The 16,581-nt window shown below is 36.3% G+C and overlaps 4 protein-coding genes across 7 annotated transcripts; 2 read left to right on the top strand and 2 right to left on the bottom strand.

Annotated features, from left to right (window-relative positions):
• Positions 1 to 253: 253 nt before the first annotated feature.
• Positions 254 to 2,318, bottom strand: LOC147297300 (Leucine-rich repeat protein kinase family protein). The gene is made up of 2 exons (XM_086229726.1): positions 940 to 2,318; positions 254 to 842 (listed from the first exon to the last, which is right to left on the bottom strand). The coding sequence occupies exons 1-2, from the start codon at positions 2,198 to 2,200 to the stop codon at positions 484 to 486; spliced, it is 1,620 nt and encodes a 539-aa protein (XP_086085852.1). The 5' UTR covers positions 2,201 to 2,318; the 3' UTR covers positions 254 to 483.
• A 3,595-nt stretch (positions 2,319 to 5,913) lies between these two features.
• LOC147297299 (basic helix-loop-helix (bHLH) DNA-binding superfamily protein) lies at positions 5,914 to 6,952 on the bottom strand. The gene is made up of 2 exons (XM_086231671.1): positions 6,233 to 6,952; positions 5,914 to 6,111 (listed from the first exon to the last, which is right to left on the bottom strand). The coding sequence occupies exons 1-2, from the start codon at positions 6,950 to 6,952 to the stop codon at positions 5,914 to 5,916; spliced, it is 918 nt and encodes a 305-aa protein (XP_086087797.1).
• Positions 6,953 to 8,503: 1,551 nt separating this feature from the next.
• Positions 8,504 to 12,891, top strand: LOC147297298 (primase homolog protein-like). Of its 4 annotated transcripts, none has more exons than XM_086249752.1 (14): positions 8,504 to 8,713; positions 8,813 to 8,949; positions 9,136 to 9,191; positions 9,298 to 9,349; positions 9,455 to 9,559; positions 10,227 to 10,307; positions 10,511 to 10,549; positions 10,719 to 10,799; positions 10,919 to 10,984; positions 11,074 to 11,187; positions 11,323 to 11,370; positions 11,501 to 11,541; positions 11,911 to 11,971; positions 12,498 to 12,891. In XM_086249752.1, the coding sequence occupies exons 1-14, from the start codon at positions 8,545 to 8,547 to the stop codon at positions 12,585 to 12,587; spliced, it is 1,140 nt and encodes a 379-aa protein (XP_086105878.1). In that variant the 5' UTR covers positions 8,504 to 8,544; the 3' UTR covers positions 12,588 to 12,891. The 4 variants fall into 4 exon arrangements, 3 of the variants coding, with proteins under 3 accessions (XP_086105878.1, XP_086105871.1, XP_086105885.1); XM_086249745.1 differs by having other exon boundaries at positions 11,456 to 11,541; XR_015123251.1 differs by lacking the exon at positions 12,498 to 12,891 and having other exon boundaries at positions 11,319 to 11,370; positions 11,456 to 11,541; positions 11,911 to 11,964.
• Positions 12,892 to 13,997: 1,106 nt separating this feature from the next.
• On the top strand, positions 13,998 to 16,379 carry LOC147297297 (primase homolog protein-like). Its single transcript, XM_086231566.1, has 9 exons — positions 13,998 to 14,081; positions 14,517 to 14,597; positions 14,840 to 14,920; positions 15,083 to 15,148; positions 15,240 to 15,353; positions 15,448 to 15,495; positions 15,575 to 15,660; positions 15,749 to 15,809; positions 16,261 to 16,379. The coding sequence occupies exons 1-9, from the start codon at positions 13,998 to 14,000 to the stop codon at positions 16,342 to 16,344; spliced, it is 705 nt and encodes a 234-aa protein (XP_086087692.1). The 3' UTR covers positions 16,345 to 16,379.
• Positions 16,380 to 16,581: the final 202 nt, after the last annotated feature.

Raw genomic sequence — 16,581 nt, 5'->3', positions numbered from 1 at the left:
TAATGTATATGTAAGGAGTAATTATATGGCTCTTCCAACTAGACTATTCTAACAACTACATATTTCGCATATGCTCGAAATATCCAATGTTAAAATTTATAATTACAATTAATTTATACGAGTTAGATCATAGGAGGGTCAGTTGGCCGGTTGTCACAATAACCTTTTCTACTTATCTTTCAGCATATAATAAGTATTAATTTGATATAGTGCCTCTTTTTTATAGGTTGCCCTCACCAGGTTGGTAAAATTTTTTGAAACTCTAAAAATATTATTTGTTTAATAAGCAGGTTGTGATGCCCTTGGCTGTCCACTTTTATCATGACTCTCATACAAGTTGGTTTTACATTAGGTATTGATAATAGCATTAGGAAACGTTTTCTAAGTACTAATAAAAAAAACCCCTAAATTGAACATTTAATAGCATGAGGGACATGTCTCTTTCAGGGGATCGGATTTACAAAGTTCCATAAATTGAAAGGTTCATCCAGATTGCAAGCGCCTGTGTCCCTTACCTCTCCCTGCATGTAATCTTGTATGATTATGAGATGCTATAACCCTGCAAGACTGGTAGGCTCTACTCACAATATCGAAGACCTGACCCAAGCTTGGTTGTTGGTTGGTCGATAGATCTGTGCACATTAGCCCTAGCCCTATTGCTTGTTTAGCTTGATCAAAAGTATTTTGAGTCAATTCCATCTTCTGGTCTATCACCTTGTGCAAATTTCCAGGATAATGCATTCTAATATACTCAATAAAACCAGCTTCACCTCTCTCGAACTCCTCTTGCGGCCTCCTGTTTACCATCATCTCTAGTAGTAATACTCCAAACTTGTACATCTCTGAAATGCCGAAGTTTAAATGTTCAGATTAGAAGTTAACCACAGAGAAGTAAAAGCAAACGAAGAGAATTGATGTGCAGCTCATAGATTGACTTACTTCTGCTGCTACTGCTTTGATCTCCAACCTTAAACCTTGAAATTCTCGGCTCCAGATTGTGATTAGACAAGAAGATACTGCTTGTCCTTAGATCATACCCAACTTCAGGCCACTGCTCCTTTAGATAACACATGCCTTTCACAACCCCCATCAATATCCTCAACCTGTGGTTCCATGGTGTACTATTTGACCCCAGGAGCCACATCTCAACGCTATGATCTCCTTCCATCCATTCAGTAACAATGGCCCTCAACCTTCGGTTATTACACCAACCCAAAATGTTAATCAAGTTCTTGTGGCATAATTGAACAAGAACCTTGCCTTCTTCTATGGCTTTCCTGTGGCTTTCTCCCCTGTAAATCTCAATCCTGACATCAGTACCATCTCTCAGAGTTCCTTTGTAAATATCAACCTCTTCACTCTTCCCCATCAAATTCTTACTCGAAAATGCGTTGGTTGCTGCCTTAAGCATCGCTGGCGTGAACTGGTGCTTTCTTCGAAGCATTCTTGGGAGGAAATCAGGCCTACGAAAACAAAGCCACCCCAAGCAACACACCATCAGAATCACAAAGATTGGAAAACCAACCAACAAAATCACAGCCTTGATCCTGAACTTTTTGTGATCTGGGAGGAGACCCGAATGAAGAAAACTTGAAGAGTTAAACCGCTTAAAGAACTGGGTATCGGTGATTTTACTCTCTGAGAAGTGATTATATGATAAATTCAGAACTGTGAGGTTTGTAAGGGGATTGAAGCTCTCTATTGGGACGTCACCATAGAGGTCATTATGTCTCATATCAAGAGCTTGGATTTGGGTGCATTGAAGGACATCAATGGGAAAACTGCTCTTCAAGGAATTATTGGACAGATCAATGGTTAAGATGCTTAAAGGGCAGTACTTCCAAAAGAAATTGAATGACAAGTAGAGTGGCACAATCTTTGGGCGGCTCCGAAGGTCTATCTTGGGGAATGATTCAACACAGTTTGGGTTCTTGGACTCGTTGCAAAGATGGCTTGCAACAATGGTGGATTTGAAAATTTCATCAAGGTCAGGAGAGGAAGCACTGCAGTATCTGAGGGATGGGTTGTGAAGACAGTTTTTCATGATTGTGGAGTTGAAATCATGAGGCGGTTGTAAACTTCTGAGGTCTTCTATAACTGATGCACAGAGAGTAGAAGAAACTGAGGCCGACATTGTGATGAAGAAGAGGATGAAAGTTGCAGAAATGGAAGCCATGGAGAAGTTTGTTTGTGTTTGCATTTGGCTGTCTTTGAGATATTTAAATTCTAAACAGAGTTCAAACGGTTGACATGTGCATACAGACTGCAGGTTATTGGGGGGAAGAAGAAGTGGGGAGTCCACTTTTGCACGTTGAAGGCTAATTTTGGTGGTTACACTACACACTACAACCTTGAAATAATAGTTTAATTGGTTTTTTTTTTAATTATTATTATTAATATTTTTGCAAAAATTACCTCTATTCAATATAAAAGAATGCATTGAGTTACATATCCAAACACCACCTCAAGAAAATTGCAAGATAATAAAAACTAGAATATATACTAGCTAGTTATATAAGAAACAGAGAAATTTGAACCTAACCCATATGTCTTGTTCACTGCAGAGCAAGAGCTCCAAAACCTATGTACAGATAGGTTGTGAGACATTTAGACATAGTGTCTACAACTTTTAGACACTATTGAAATTATATTCTGAGATATTTATGAGAATTAAACATTTATGTTTCGGCCCTAGAAGCATAGCATCTTGTCTCCGCCCCTGCCTATGTACTTTTTTGGTTGATCCAATAAAGTAAATGCTTTTATTACTGTTATCATGTTGGATTGAGCATAACATTGTATGAACTGAAAATATGTATACATGATGAATTACTGACACATGAATTAAAACAATTCATGAAAAATTGAAAACCTTCCAATTATACAAGAATTTCGTTTAACTTACCACACCTTTGCCTTTTCATGAAACCCTTTTCTTGTCAACTATATTGACTTAGCTAAAACTAGCTAGTAGTATATATGAAGCTCAAATTTTGCAACAGATAGAAGAAATTAAGCAAAGCTTGCATGCTTATCAAGTTGAGCCTCAGAAGTTTGATTAATTGTGGCTAACAAATCCTGCATTGGGAGTGAGGAGGAGGTAATCAGCATCCCAAGGGCTAGATACAACAAATATGATCCGATTTAAACCTCAGGATGCAGATTACCCGATCCTTACCCAATATGAATGGTATATATGAAAGCCAAATTTTGCAACAGATAGAAGACATTAAGCAAAGCTTAATTGCATGCATATCTAGTTTAGCTTTAGTAGTTTGATTACCTATAGCTAACAAATCCTGCATTGGCTGTGAGGATGAGGTAATCTGCATCCCGAGGGCTAGATACAACATATATAAGCAGCTGATCTAAACCTCAGGATACAGATTACCCGATCCTAACCCAATATCAATAAATTCTACGAAGATATTAATTAATTAAGATTAAATGAAAATAGAATGTAATTAGAAGGTTTGTAGTAGGTGGTCTGAGGCCAATCTGCATGGTGGTAGTCAGTATTTATAATGGTTCTCAAAGTTAAGTAATACATATTCTCCAATAAGTGTATATAGAGTGATGATTTAGTGTAAATTAAGGAGGCTGCATGCATGGTATAAAATAAAGCGCAGAATCTAGGAATCAACAAGATTTTGTTCCATGAATATATAACCAATTATATAAGGTAGGAACTAGGAATATTGTTTTTCAAAGACATTGATGTTTTCTATTGACTGCTTTTCTAAGAAGATTATGGTAGGAGGTGTGCCATCTATTTTATAAAAGATCCTTTCCAATCCAAATTGTTTCAGTATGAAATGTAAATACTTCAAATTAAAGAAACAGAAGAGATTACAAAAACACATACACATAACGCATACCAATTATAATTGAGGAATTTATCTTAAATGGGATGTATATATGAGTATCTGATGATGTGGGATTCTCTTGGTAGCTCTCTTTCAAAGATGATTACCTGAATAGGAAAGGGTTGCCGCATTTAGATGTATCTGGTTTCATTCATGGTCTTAATCAGCTTTTAGGCATGTGCATGCAGTACCAGCATATTCTCTATTCCCTTGGCTATTGAAAGGGACCATAATATCCCCCAGCTCAGAGCCACAGAGCATGTTTCATGTTTGTTTCATTGTTTGGCTCTTATCCATAGATGAGTTAAAAGCAATTCTTCCAAATTTTGACTGTGATACTCTGCATATTTTCACTGTGTTAATGGCCATATCACATATGTATTCATTAATTGGCACAAAGTAGTGTTTAATTGGACTCCTACTTCCTAGATCCAAATGGGATGGACTATGCATTATATATGCATGCATAAGCCAAACAAATTAAGGGTTGCATCTTTTATCTGTACTCTCTTATATGATGGTATTTGGTCCCTCGTAATTGTAAACTGTAATTTTGTATGCCTGAACCTGCAACTCGTTCATTCCAACATTGGAATAGATGCAATAAAAGAAAAGAAACTTTTCCATAAGGTCCTGCAAGTAAAGTAACTAGCTGTAGGAGCCTTCCTTGAAACACTTGCATGTAGATCATATGAATGGATTTAGGCGTTTAGTGGGGGAGTTCTATACATATTCTGCATATATGAAATGATATGCTGTGATGCAACTTTTAGACTGTGTGTGTATCCTACATATATATTCCCTGCATTAATTGGCTCTACCTAGGACCACGAAAATGATGTCGAACAGTACCTTTTATTTGTTATTTCCAGATTTGAAGTGAAACAGATTATATTCCAATCTTATAGTTGCAGCAAGACAGCACTCTAGGACCATGAAAATGATATGGAAAACTTTTATTTTTGCAACAAGTGAAATAGATTATATTCCAATTTAATTAATTGCTGATGATCCTTAGAACAGTCAAAGAAATGTTGAAGATCATCAGTCCTCAAAAGTGAGATTGCATCACAAGCATCATGATGGGGAATGGCACAAGACAGAGCCCCCCTCCATATATCTCTGCTTTACCAGTATTAATCTACACTGAGAGAATATACCATATATATTATAAATACTGACTACCCACCAAGCAGATTGGCCTCAGACCCAACTGCAGCTTCAAGGTTCAAACCTTCTAAGAAGTAAGAATGATAAAAAATTGGGTAAGGATTGGGTAATCTGCATCCTGAGGTTTAGATCATCAGCTTATATATATTATATTCAATGGGTGTTTCTAGCCCTTGGGATGCAGATTACCTCCTCCTCACTGCCAATGCAACACAGCTTAATTTGCTTCCTTCTTTGTATAGATTCTCATTGAGCTTAATATACTATCATGTATTTATATATTTGGGCAAGGATACGGTAATCTGCATCCTGAGGTTTAGAACATACATCATCAGCTTATGTATGTTTTGTTGTATGATCTAGACCTCCGGATGCAGATTTACCTCATCCTTACTTCCAAATGCAAGACAACTGTTCGCTACTAATTAATCAAACTGATATTGAAGCTTGCTCATGCAAGGAGTGCCACGTGTCAATGGGTCAAATAGAAAATGAGTTGTGGATCGATGTGACCCAGCTGGGCCGGAGAGTTCGAAAAGCCCATTACGTGATCGTTTGTATCAAGCAGGGAGCCCAATCCAATGCTGGCCTAGCTCAACAATCCAGTTTCAACAATCTAAGAATAATTTTTTTTTGTCAAAGAACAGACAGAAAAAACAAATCACTCCCAGATTGACAGACAAATCTCACATAATTAATAACGCCAATATATTTCTTGGAAACAAGAAATTTACAAGAAATTGGTTAGATTAGCACCTAAAAATTAATACAACAAATTAAAATTAAGAACAACAACAACAAATATTTAAGAAACAAACAAGGCTAGGCACCGGGTCTTCGATCATTGACTAGAAATATGTACGTCGACTCTTAATTATCAGCCATTGGTTGACAGCAACTGAACAATACCATCTTTGACCAACGGTTTGGATTGAATGTCATGATGATTTGCTAGAATTTCCACAAACTCTTTCGAAACCAAGCACTTCTCTTCCGAGTAGAGCTTCTCTTGCACAATTGAGGATGCAACAACTTGCAGTTCTTCAACATGCAACCGCTCTTCCTTCTTTTCCTGCTAATAATTGAAACATTAATTAAAAAAATGTTCATTAATCAAATTATTTCATCAATAACATTAATTAAAAAGATAATAATCAAACGGAAAATTGATATCTAGCTAGGAAACAGTTACGTACCTGGTCAATTGAGGCCATGAGTTTGAGAAGGGAAACTTGTGCCTGCAAGAACTGAACGTACTTGTAAGCAGATTGCAACATTTCAGCAGTATTCATTTTGTTGCCACCAGGAATGAGCTTTCCAAGCTCTTGAGTCTTCTCTGTTATCCTCCTCCTCCTCTCACGTGCAGCAAGGCTCTGTGGAGACAGTTGGCTTACTACGGCTGCTGGCTGCTGCAGCTGAATCTGAGGTTCCTGAGGACTAACCGGAACAAACTGCCCATTGAAATAACCACCGGGAATATTGTGACCAATAAAATTTGAGTTATTACAATGGATTATGGGGTCATGGGTGATCTTTTGGCGTTTTGGGTAGTGGTAGGAGGAGAAGTAGTGATCATATTGATCATGATGATCAAGAGTGGGAAAGATTTCTGGTGATTGCAGGGAGACTAAGTTAATGTTATCTGTTGGAGAATAGAAATATGGGTAGAGATCATGGGCACTGCAGTTGTCTGAAGATGAGGAGTACTGATCATTGTCATAGGTTTGAAAGAGCAATGAATCATTATTAATATTGCAGTTATAAGCAGTGTCTGGATTCATAGCTAAGCTATAGTCCAGCAGCTCTTGTTGTGTTTGGAAGCGAATCATCATCTGATCATCATGATATTGATCTGGGTTGAGAAGCTGAAGAGACCCCCAGTAGTCTGAGCAAATACTGCTACTCATAGCAGCCATCATATATATGGAAATTGTACAGAACCTGATGAATTCAGTAGTACAGAGATTACAAGGTCTGCTTGCAGCTAGCTACAGTTTTATTACTTAATTGTTAGTAGCATGCCAAAGACTAGCTAGCTAGCAATGCTAGAAAGACCCATGAAAGCTAGAGAAAGATCAGACAAAGAAACAATCTTGAATTTGAAATGAAATTATCTAAAACAAGAGAAAACCTTAAGACATGCATGAGAGAGAGAGAGAGAGAGATACCTGATCGAGAAATGGTTGTTTAGATTCTGTCTGCAGACCTTTTTGGTTGTTGAATGGCAGAAGACCTAAAGTACGTACAGTACTATACTAACAAACCTTATCAAGTTAGCATATAAACAAGTTAACCAACTGATCAACAAGTACTACTCCTGCTGACTACTGCTTAATTAATTCTGCTATGCAACTAAACACACGGCCGGTCACAGTTATAAGAGCTCGATCAGAGGAAGAGAAAGAGAGAGATGCGGGAAGGTGGGCAGTTTGGTTTCGTTTCTTTTGGCGCAGATAAAGGAGGTCATCATAACCATCTCTCCTAATTAATAGCGCATGCACACTCACACTAACCCTTTTATTTCTAGGGTTTTATTCTCTCTCTAACCGTTACTCAGTCATCTCTACTCATGACTCCTGGTTGGCTGCTATTAATTCACTAATAACGTACCCATTTCATTTTTCAAGTACGTACGTACCACCTTGTTATGTCAATTGTCATGAATATATATTATATAAGAACCTTTTTTTATGATTGATTTTGCATTCTTAATTCAATATTTTTGTTTGCTTACTGCTTAGCTAGCATGAATTCAGATTTTTTTCTTTTTTCTTTTTTTCTATAGGCAGCTTAACTTATGTCAATTCTACAAATAATAAAATGAGTATATATGTTTAGATAACTGCGCGCTATGAGGTTGTGCATGTGAATTACAATTTACAAGACGAGAGTATTAGTAAGGTTATATATGTATAATGTATCATATATTTAGTGACCACGTGTTTCATGAAGATAGAGCGATGATATAGGTGAATTCTAGCTACATGCATTTCAATAAATATGATTATCAATAAATTAAGTTTATCTTAATCCAAAAAAAAAAAAAGATGTTTATGGTATAACTAGTCTTATTCATAATGCAAATCCATGAAATTATTGGTAGTTGGCATGTGTTTTCTTAAGGCAATAGTCCAACCTTTTCAACATTTGTGTATTGAGGGTTTTTTTTTTTTGGACCAATTTGTGTATTGAGGTTTTACCAATGTGTTTGGGACTATGGGGTGTACCGAGTATTTTGCAAAAACAGTTAATTGCGCCATTGCGGGCCACAATTAACTGGGCCTGTCAGTTAATACCCAAAAAAATGGGCCGTCAGTTAATACCAAAAAGGAAAATGGGCCTGTCAGGTCAGTCTAAATTCAAGTGGTGGCCTGATCATTAACAAGAATAACTACAACTTTGTCTTCAATAAAACGGTGGCCTGATCATAAATATCTGATACAATATACAAAGGGATAGATAGAAGCGCGAAGCTGGAACCAAAAAATCCCAAAACCAAAAACCAAGAATGCTCATCACTCGATCAATTCTGCGCCTTTATCGTCCTCTCCACATGGACCACATAGCACTCTTCTTCTCCAAACGCCGCTTGCTTAGCAGTCCCTTATCAACCATTACTTTAGCCCATGTTTGGTGCTACTCTTCCTCTCATTCCAGCAACGTCCCCAATACACCAGGTTCCCTTTTGCCGTTCTCAAACGCATCTATACTATGAGAAAGCTCCTCCTAGTCCCTTGTTATTGTTTCCATGACTTGGGTTTTTGTTGTTTTTGAAGCTAATGTAGAGCATATTGAGGAGCAGACCATTGGCGTGCCGAAAGTGAATCTTTTGAAGCAGAAAATGGAGCTTCTTGGGATTATCTCTGATACTTCATGTGTGCCTGGACGCTATAATAATATAGTGTGTCCCAAGGTAGTGTTTTCAATACTTAAGTATTTTTATTTTTTGTAATTTGAATAAATATGATGTAAATACTATAGTGCAAAGTGAGTCTTCAATTAAGTGGAGTTTATTTTGGTTATTAGTACTCTTTATCATAATATTTTGGCTGTATATGTATGAGGGCATTTTAATATTTTCTATGTGTTGGTTAAACAGTGCAAAGGTGGGCAGTCAATGGAGAGGAGCTTGTCTCTTCACATTGTCCAAAATGGGTATGCTGCTTCTGCTAGCTTTCTTGTATGCCTCACTTTGTATTTCCGGCCAGTGGATTGTTTGAGAAATTGGGTTGTAATTACTTTGGTGATTGGATGCCATTAGGGACTTCGCAATGTGGAGGTGTTTTCGAACTGATTGTAGTTGGGCTGGCAAGGTAAAATAATAGAACTGTGTGGTTGTGTTTTTTTTTAATGTTTAACATTGTAAGAATTTAGAAGTCAGGACTGAGGAGACATCAGTAATGATTACTAGGTTTTAGGTGTTTGCAGATGGCAGGGCATCACATAATGGGGTGAAGAAGAAAGTCCAGTCCTCTGGACAAATGACAGAGGAGAGCCTCGGGTTAGAACCACTCGGGGAAAAGGTTCTTACATTGACCTATGTCTACCAATGTGTATTTGTGTTTGCATACAACTTTCTGTTAATGGAATGACCCATAATTTCATTACTTGGCCTTTCTGATCTGTTCTGTCTATCTATGTTAGTGTTTAAAGGTTTTTTCTAAATCTTGTCCTTTTCTGTCATACGACAATGGTAATCATGGTTACATGTATTGTTGGACACTTCTATAGTTCTTTTTGAAATTAGCTTGTCAGATGCTCAAGGATGTGATGTTGCTATCCGCTGAAAAAAAGGTCTCAATTTGGCTAATAAATGTGCAGTGTTATAAGGATTTTATGCAGTTTGGTCAGGAGACATAGGTTTAGTATTATTGTAATCATTGTTTTTCTATGGTTTTTCTGCTATTTGCCTAACCATGGAGTACATTATGATTTTATTTATTTCAAAGACATGCATATGATACCCATGTCCTCATGTCTAGATAATTGAAATTAGAGTGTCCAATACTAATGTTTGAGTTGAAGGAGGACATACATGTGCCCAAATAGTAGGTTTATAATCATTTCCTTGTATTTTTCCACATCAAGCTCTCTGTCTCTCTCTCTTGCTCAAATTCCATTTTTGCCTTACTTCTGACATGTTATTTTCTTAGATAAAAAAACAATTAAAACACTCTTTCATTGTTTCAGTTAACTGCATACTTCTGTGAGCGAATGATATCTGCGGAAACTCTTCGGAGAAATGCTGTAATGCAACTTTCTAGTGATAAGGTACCTGAACTTATCAATTGCTGGACTTGCTACATTCAGTTATTTACCAAGATTTTGTGCACATACAGGCATGAGTGAAAGAAACTTCTCCACAAAGGTTCTTGGACAGCTGTATTTATTGTAGTTGTCAGCAACTTGTACTGAGGTCTTTCACTTCATAGTTTGCTGTCATTAATTTGCATGAATCGTTTGTGACTCTGTAGGATATAGCCAAGTTTGACATTTCATTCCAAGAGAAACCAGTTGAGATTAAAAAACCCTGATTAGTGAACATTTGCAATTGTATAATTGTCCTGATTAGTGAACACACACACACACACACTCTTCAATTCAAGCACTTTTTTGGGTTACAAGTTCAACCTCTTCATCATGGAGAGATTGATCTATCTTAAAAACTACTGAGATTTGCAGGATGTCATTGCATTTACTTATAGACGCAATGGACTTCTTGTTGGCTGCAAGTACCGGACCATAGAAAAAAGATTTTGGCAGGTACATGTGCTAAACTTTTCCCATGCATGACCTTTTTTTTGGCCTGATAGAATGTGTGGCTATGAAGTGAAATGCATTCTTATCAGAATGTGATTCCAATTTCTGTTATTGATTTTCAGGAGAAAGGTGCAGAGAAAATATTATATGGAATTGATGACATAAAGGATGCAGCTGAAGTTATCATTGTGACTTCCATTTCCCCTTATTAGTGCTGTTTTCCTTCTCTCTCCTCTGGGCCCCCACCTTATTCTTGTGATTCTGATGCTGTCTATAGGTTGAAGGTGAATTAGATAAGCTTTCAGTGGAGGAAGCCGGTTTCTGCAATTGTGTCAGTGTTCCTGGTGGTGCGCCAGGAAAGGTTTCTGTTGTATTACCATCTTTGGAAAAGGTGTGGGTTAAATTTAGAGCCTTGCCTTTTCATACGGGTTTTTGTTAACATGCTTTAATATCAGTTTAGTAGCTGAGAATTCTTCTTGATATGTTTATTTACATATTGTCTCTGCATGCATTCGTGCGAAGTTAGGACACTGCATTTCAATATCTGTGGAACTGCAAACAGTATTTGGATAAGGTATGATAACTTCGGGCTCCCATTCCATTAAACATTTCTACATATGTAAATGAAGTTAGGACACTTTTATATGCTTACCTGTTAGGTTTCTCGCATTATCCTGGCAACTGACAATGATGCACCAGGGCAGGCTTTGGCCAGAGAGATAGCACGCCGCCTTGGGACATACAGGTTGGTTAAACAAATTTTCTGTAACTTTTGCATTGTATTTGAGAAATCCTTCAATCTGTTTGTGCACTCAATTTTTGTATGCACACACATTGGATAAGTGGCTACAATTTTCATTTTCCAAATGATTGATTGAAACCCGAAACTTTCATGGGACTGAACTAAACATGTGTTAAGTGTAAAGGTGATCAGATCAGAACAATTACCATTCACTCTTGCTTCATGAAATTGTGCTAGAGAAAGCCAATTGTTAGACCACTGGATTAGATTGCTAAAATTTATGACATCTATGAACTTAATGTAAACAATTGTCTATATGGGGGGTTCTTTGTGTGTGTCTACTTATTTCCTTTTACTTTCATTGGCTGTCAGATGTTGGCAAGTAATTTGGCCAAAGAAAGATGAGTTCAGCTCTTTCAAAGATGCTAATGAGGTATGATGCTTCCACTCTTTTCCTTATTGCTATTAACTACTAGTTGTTGTTCGAAGGTTTGGTACATGTAGGGAGGATTAGATATACAAATATGTGTACATTTTCCTGGACCAAGTTTGCTGATATCTTGAGATCCCAAAATACCGTTATATTGACTTTGAACTGTAGAAGACATTGATTAGTTTTGAAATTTTTTGAAAATAAAATTGTCAAAAAAGTAAAATAAAATTTCTGGAAATGATAGAAGAATCTGTAGTCCATCATCAATATTGGAAGTGTCGAACTGGAAGAATCTTTGTTGCACATGATTTCTTTTCTACTGTTGGTCCTTGAACAAACATTTCTTTGTGGTTCACTGAATGTGGTTTTCTTTTATGGCTTTGTTTGTTTTACAAGAAAGAGGAATTTGTATATTGTTACAAAATATAATATTCTTTATATACTTGCTCTCACAATCTGGAAACATAATGATTTTCTAAAGATCCTTGGCCTGCCTTTTTATCTAATGTTTGGATTATGGCCATAGGTTCTCAAGTACATGGGACCTGATGCTTTGAGAAAGGTGATTGAAAATGCAGAACTGTATCAGCTATGCATCTCAGACCAAGTAGTATAAAGTTCAGACAAGCATATGCACAGACAGAATACTGGCTTCTTATTACAGAAAATGCACATGAAGGCTGCAAAGTTTACCCAAGATTTTACTTGTGATTCATAGCAGGGGTTTAAATTGATTTAACTTGATATTGAAGAAAAGGATATAACAGGTTTACAATCATTGCTTATTTTGTATAGAAGCAACTTGTTATACAGATTTGAATGGATTTAAATAGGTTTTTAGTGCTGCAGGGATTTACCTCCCAAGATCTTGTTGTAAATTAACTCTTAACTCTATGTGGAGCCCTTTCCTCTTAATCTTAATGGACATTGATCTTCTGCTTATCTTTGGCATTGTTTGACTTTCATAACTTCATTCTAAGTCTTGTATCTCAAATACAAGGACTATATCATGTACTAGTGTAAAAGGAAACCAATCAAACTTTTCTTAGATTTGTGGTATAAAATTCACATTGCAACTCAAGTAATGCCAAGACCAACATAAGACCTAATTTTAAATTCAATCCGAACATCCTATTTTATATGTTGTACCGCTGATGAATAGTTACTCATGAGTTTCTTCCCACTTGTTACTAACTCCTTAATCATCTAGCTATTTCTAGTAATCTTTTTCTTCATAATGTTGAAGAGTTTTTTATTTTTTTATTTTTTTAAGAGCAAATTACATGCAGATACTTCATTTCAACAAAGTACCTCAATAAAAAAAAAGTTGCTTAGAAGTACCTCAACTATCGTTTTTTTACACTCGCATATCTCCGTCAACTATTCCATGTTTAAATTGTCCCTCTCCAAATAATTAAAATAAAACAAGAAATATTTTATTCTAAAAAATAATGGAAAGTGGACATCAGTTCTTCCATCTGCACTAATGTTAATGTGATATGGCTAACTTTTCTTTGTAACTTGTTTTTTTTTTTTTTTTTTTAAGAAAAAGTTAGTAAGTTTAACCAAATTACTCGCAGTTGTTAAGTTGGAAGGGCCGTGAAATTGTCTAGTCTGCACCCAAGTTCGATCGTTCCTTCCAAAAAAAAAAAAAAAGTTCAACCAAACTCTCAAAATTCGGCACCCAAACCCAAGAAAGCCCAAGGAAATTCGTAGGTCACCTTAAACCGGATATTTAGGAATCCTAATTCATTGTACTTAATTATTTACTTTTCTAGTTTCTTGGCTTACCAAAAGAACAATTATTTACTTTTCTTGCACTCCGAGTCTTGCATGTTTTAATTCTATACTTGACTTGCACTTTGTTTAAGTTTTCCTTGTATAGTAGGATTAAGCCCTGTATAAATATGTAATTACTACTCAATGAAAATTATCCCAGTTTTACAAATTCCTTCCCACCAACTGACAACACAATAACACATAACGCCATAACGGGGTGAAGAAGAAAAGTCCAGTCTCTGGACAAATGGCAGAGTCCTCTGGACAAGTGACAGGGTCCTCTGGACCAATGACAGAGGAGAGCCTTGGGTTAGAACCAATTGGGGGAAAGGTACTTACATTGACCTATGTCTACCAATGTGTGTTCATGTTTGCATACAACTTTCTGTTTATAGAATGACCCATAATTCAATTGCTTGACCTGTCTGATCTGTTCTGTTCTGTTCTTATCTATATTAGTAATTAGAGGTCTTTCTAAAGCTTGTCCTTTGCTGTCTATTGTTCTATTTGGAATTAGCATGTAAGATACTCAAGGACGTGACATTGCTATCTGCCCAAGAAAAGGGTCTCAATTTGGTTAATAAATATGCAGAGTTATAAGGATTTTATGCAGTTTGGTCAGGAAACATAGATATAGTATTATTGTAATCATTGTTTTTCTATGGTTTTAATTTCTGCTATATGCCTAAACATATTGTGTATTCGATTGTGTGTGTCCTTTGAACCTGACTCAATAAACAATTATTCACTCTTCTCATTATTTCAGTTAACTGCATACTTCTTTGAGAGAAAGGTATGTGAGGAAACTCTTCGGAGAAATGCTGTAATGCAACTTTCTAGTGATAAGGTACCTGAACTTATCAGTTACCGGACTTGCTATTTTACTTCTAATGGGTGACTATGAGAAGTCTTTACTATTCATAGTTTGCTGTACTGAAGGTCTTTCACTTCATAGTTCTCTGTCATTAATTTGCTTGAATTCACTGTGACTTAGCCAAGTTTGACATTTCACTCCAAGAGAAACCAGTTGAGATAAAAACCATGATCGGTGAACATTTTATCTATTTTAAAAACTACTGAGATTTGCAGGGTGTCATTGCATTTACTTATAGACAGAATGGACTGCTTGTTGGCTGCAAGTACCGGACCCTAGAAAAAAAATTTCAGCTGGTACATGTGCTAAACTTTGCCCAGGATTTTTGTATTGGCAAATGTATAGAATGCATGGTGTTTTTTTTTTTTTTAATCTTTCTAGCCTAATAGAATGCGTGGCTATGAGGTGAGATGTGGATGCATTCTTATCTGAATTTGGTTTCAATTTCTAATTTTCAGCAGAAGGGTTCATCGAAAATATTATATGGAATTGATGACATAAATGATGCAGCTGAAGTTATCATTGTGACTTCCATTTCCCCTTCTTTGTGCTGTTGTTTCCCTTCTCTCTCCCCCAGGCCCCAACTTACTTTTGTGAATCTGATGCTGCTAATAGGTTGAAGGTGAAATAGACAAGCTTTCAATGGAGGAAGCTGGCTTCTGCAATTGTGTTAGTGTTCCAAGTGGTGCACCAGGAAAGGTTTCTGTTAAATTGCCACCTGTGGAAAAGGTATGGGTTAAATTTTAGAGCCTTTCTTTGTGATTTAATATCAATATTTGGTAGCTGAGAATTCTTCTCTGCATGCATTCATGTGTTAATATAGGACAAGGCATTCCAGTATCTGTGGAACTGCAAACAGTATTTGGATAAGGTATGTTAATTTCCATCTGCATTTCAATCAAACATTTTTACATGTGTAAACTGTTGTTTTATACACTTATTCCTGTTAGGTTTCTCGCATTATTCTGGCAACCGATGACGATGCACCAGGCAAAGCTTTGGCAAGAGAGATGGCACTCCGCCTTGGGACACACAGGTTAAAGGAATTTTCTGTAACTTTTGTATTGTATTTGAGAAATCCTTCAATCTGTTTGTGCACTCAACTTTTGTATTGTATTTTCTAGATGTTGGCAAGTAAGTTGGCCAAAGAAAGATGAGTTCAGCTCTTTCAAAGATGCTAATGAGGTATAATTCTTCCACTCTTTTTCCTTATTGTTACTCCAGGTTGTTTTTTATTGCTACTAGACTACTAGTTGTTGTTCTAAGGTTTGGTACATGTAGGGAGGACGAGGACTAGATATACTGCTATATGTACATTTTGCTGGACCAAGGTTGCTGATATCTTGAGATCCCAAATACAGAATATGAACTGTAGAAGGCAGAATACTTTTGAACATTTGAGAAAAAAATATTTAAAAAAAAATAATTAAAATGTTTGCAAATGATAGAAGAATCTGTAATGCATCATCAATATTGGCAGTGCCAAACTGGAAGAATCTTTGTTGCCCATAAGACCAAACCATCTTTTTAATGTTACAAAACATAATATTCTTATATATTTGCTTTCAGCATCTGGAAAAATAACGATTTTCCTAGGATCAGGCAATTTTATCTAATGTTTGGATTATGATCATAGGTTCTCAAGTATATGGGACCTGATGCTTTGAGGAAGGTAATTGAAAATGCAGAACCTTATCAGCTTGCATCTCAGCCCAAGTAGTATAAAGTTCAGACAAGTATATGCACAGATAGAATACAGGATTCTTATTACACAAAGTGCACATGAAGGCTGCAAAGGTTAACAATCATTGCTTAGTTTGTGTAGAAGGAACTTATTTTACAGATTTGAGTGGATTTAAATAATCTTAATGGACACTGTCCTCTGCTTATGTTTGGCATTGTTTGAGTTTCATAATTTCATTCTAAGTCTTATGTCACAAATGCAAAGACTATATCA

This window comes from Dryas octopetala, chromosome 1, assembly GCF_963921425.1.
Source record: "Dryas octopetala chromosome 1, drDryOcto1.1, whole genome shotgun sequence".
NCBI lineage: Eukaryota > Viridiplantae > Streptophyta > Magnoliopsida > Rosales > Rosaceae > Dryas > Dryas octopetala.
The sequence above is the reverse complement of the archived record's forward strand: the minus strand, read 5'-3'. Positions and strand labels throughout refer to the sequence as shown.